Source organism: Corapipo altera, unplaced genomic scaffold, assembly GCF_003945725.1.
Source record: "Corapipo altera isolate COAL_440 unplaced genomic scaffold, ASM394572v1 59515, whole genome shotgun sequence".
Taxonomy (NCBI): domain Eukaryota; kingdom Metazoa; phylum Chordata; class Aves; order Passeriformes; family Pipridae; genus Corapipo; species Corapipo altera.
The window spans coordinates 1,052-3,540 of record NW_020886869.1 but is presented as its reverse complement, the minus strand read 5'-3'; the positions used below and the strand labels follow the sequence as shown (position 1 = coordinate 3,540).

General features: G+C 66.4%; 1 protein-coding gene across 1 annotated transcript in view; it reads left to right on the top strand.

Annotated features, from left to right (window-relative positions):
• LOC113941383 (basic proline-rich protein-like) overlaps positions 1 to 580 on the top strand; it is a 2,002-nt gene extending 1,422 nt beyond the window's left edge. The window contains exon 5 of the mRNA XM_027632541.1: positions 175 to 580. Within this exon, the coding sequence (XP_027488342.1) occupies positions 175 to 421 (247 nt within the window). The 3' untranslated portion in view covers positions 422 to 580. The remainder of the gene's footprint in view (positions 1 to 174) is intronic.
• Positions 581 to 2,489: the final 1,909 nt, after the last annotated feature.

The following is a 2,489-nucleotide window of genomic DNA, read 5'->3' as shown; positions in this document are numbered from 1 at the left end:
ACTGGGAGGGAGCTGGGGGGAGGCAGGGGACTGGGAGGAGACTGGGATATACTGGGAGGGGCTGGTTAAAGCAGGGAACTGGTTTAACCCCGGGGGAGCAGTGATGACGTCACCGGTGTGGGTGTCTCACTGATTATGTCATCGGGATCCCACTGATGACGTCATTGCCCCCAGGCGATGGAGTGCGGGACACCCCCGCCCCCCCCCGACGGCTGGACCCTCGTGCAGCGGCGGCGGCGGCGATGAGCGGGGGGAGGGGTGTCATGTGTGTACCCCCCCCCAAATTGGGGGACACCCCTCCCCCACCCTGCTCCCCAAATTGGGGGGGAATAAAGGCCCCTCCCCCAAAGGGGGGGATGGGAAGAGAAGTCGTGTGGTTATTGGGGGGAGGGACCCCATAGAGACCCCCGGGACCCTATAAAGACCATTGGACCGCACAGAGTCCCACTGCCTCTCAGTACAACCCAGTGCCCCCAGCCTGCCACTCCCAAGATGGCGGCGACTAATGTCTCGTCTCCACGGCAACGGAGGGGCGGGGCCTCCTCGCCACGTACGGCGATTGGCCGTCACTTTGTGGGGCGGGGCCACGGTGCGACTTACCCGGACGGTCATTGGTCGTTGAGGGAGGCGGCGGGCTGTGATTGGTCAGAGGGGGCAGGCCGCGGGCGCTGATTGGTCGCTTTTGCCGGGTGGGCGGGCGAGGCGGGGGCGCGGGAAGGCGCGGCGGCGATGGCGGCGCGAGTGGGGCGCGGGGGGGGGGGAGGGCGAGACCCCCCCCCCCCCCCATGGCGGGAACCCCTGAGGGGACCCCGCCGCCATCTTGGAACGGGGGCAACTGGGGGGCCTCGAGGGGTTACCGGGGCCTCCCGGGGATCCCTGAGGCGTCTGCGGGGCCCACTGGCGTCCCTGGGGGGTCCCTCCCCGTCCCCACGAGGGTCCCTGAGGGGTCATTGGGTCCTCACGGGACCTGAAGGGGTCCCGGCGGGGTCCCTGGTATGTCCCCCCTCGATCCCCATTGGGGTCCCTGAGGAGTCACCAGGTCCCACTGGGGTCCCTGGGATGCCCCCCCGATCCTCACGGGGGTCTTTAAGGGGTCCCTTGGTGTGTGTCCCCGGTGTCCCCAGGGTGCTGACGGCCCTCGAGGCCGCCCTGGCTTTGGAGGAGGAGGAGGGTGATGTCCTGGCCCCGGTCCTGGTGGAACATCAAGTGGTGAGACAACCCCCCCCCCCTCCCCCCTCCATACCCCTCTCAGCACTCACATTCCCCCCTCGGCTGTTTTTGGCCTCCCTGTTTGCCTCCCAAACCTCCCCTTGATGCCCCCCCAAATTCTCACATACCCTTGATGCCCCCCCCAAATTGTCACAGCCTTTCCCCCCCCCCATTTAGGCCCAGATCCCCCCCACCCCCAAATTTATCCCCCAAATCCCTCCCTGGCCCCCTCCACATTTATCCTTCAAACCTTCCCTGACCCCCCCCATTTTCTACCCCTCTCTCTGGCCCCCATATTTTCCTCAAACCCTCTCAATTATCTCTCCAAATCTCCCTTTCACCTTCTGTTTTTAACCTTCATTTCCCCATCCTTGACCCCCCAAAACTTCCCCCTGACCCAAAAAAGTGCCCCCTGTGACCCCCTGGCCTCCCAAACCTCCCCCTGACCCCCCAATCCTCCCCAGGACACCCGGCGGAAGCAGAAGCTGCTCCTGTCCCAGCTCCGGGTGCTGCGGCTGCTCCTGGGGGTCATCGAGAACCCGGGGCTGCCCCCGGCCCCCGCCGGCCTCCGTGAGCCCCCCAAAAACCCTGACCCCCCCAAACTGAACCCAGGGTCTGTGGGAGCCCCCTGACCCCCCCATGAACCCCCAAACCGAGCCCAGGGCCTGTGTGAGCCCCGCAAACCTCCCTGACCCCCCAAACTGAGCCCATGGCGTGTGTGAGCCCCCCAAATCCCCCGACCATTCCCAAAGCTCTGGGTCCCCCCTGAGTCCCAAAAATCCCTGGGTCTTCCCTGGGTCCTCCTGATCTCTTTTAGGGGGCTGAGAGAGCCAAAATGGGGGAGTCTGGGACAGGGTTTGGGGTTTCCTGGACACCCAGGTCCCATTTGGGGGTTCCCAGGTTCCCTTTGGGGGTGTTTGGGGTTCCCATTTGGGGCTATTTGGGGTACTCCACATTTCAAGGGGTGGTGTTTGGGGTCCCCCTCTTTTGGGGGGTTGGGGGTCCTTGGGTTCCTTTGGGGGTGTTTGGGGTCCCCATTCCGGGGGTCTGACTGGTGCCCCCCCAGGTGAGGCTGCAGCCCAGGCCCGGGGCCGGTGGCAGGAGCTGAAGTTGGGGTACGGGGGGGCCCTGGGGGCCCTGGAGGGGGCTGTGCCCCCCACCCTCACCCAGCTGGGGAAGGGGCAGCGGCTGCTGCAGCGGCTCAGGGCAGTCCTGGGGGCCCGGACCCAGCAGGTACGGGGGGTCTGGGGGGGTCCCATGGGTGGGGGGGGTCCTGGGAG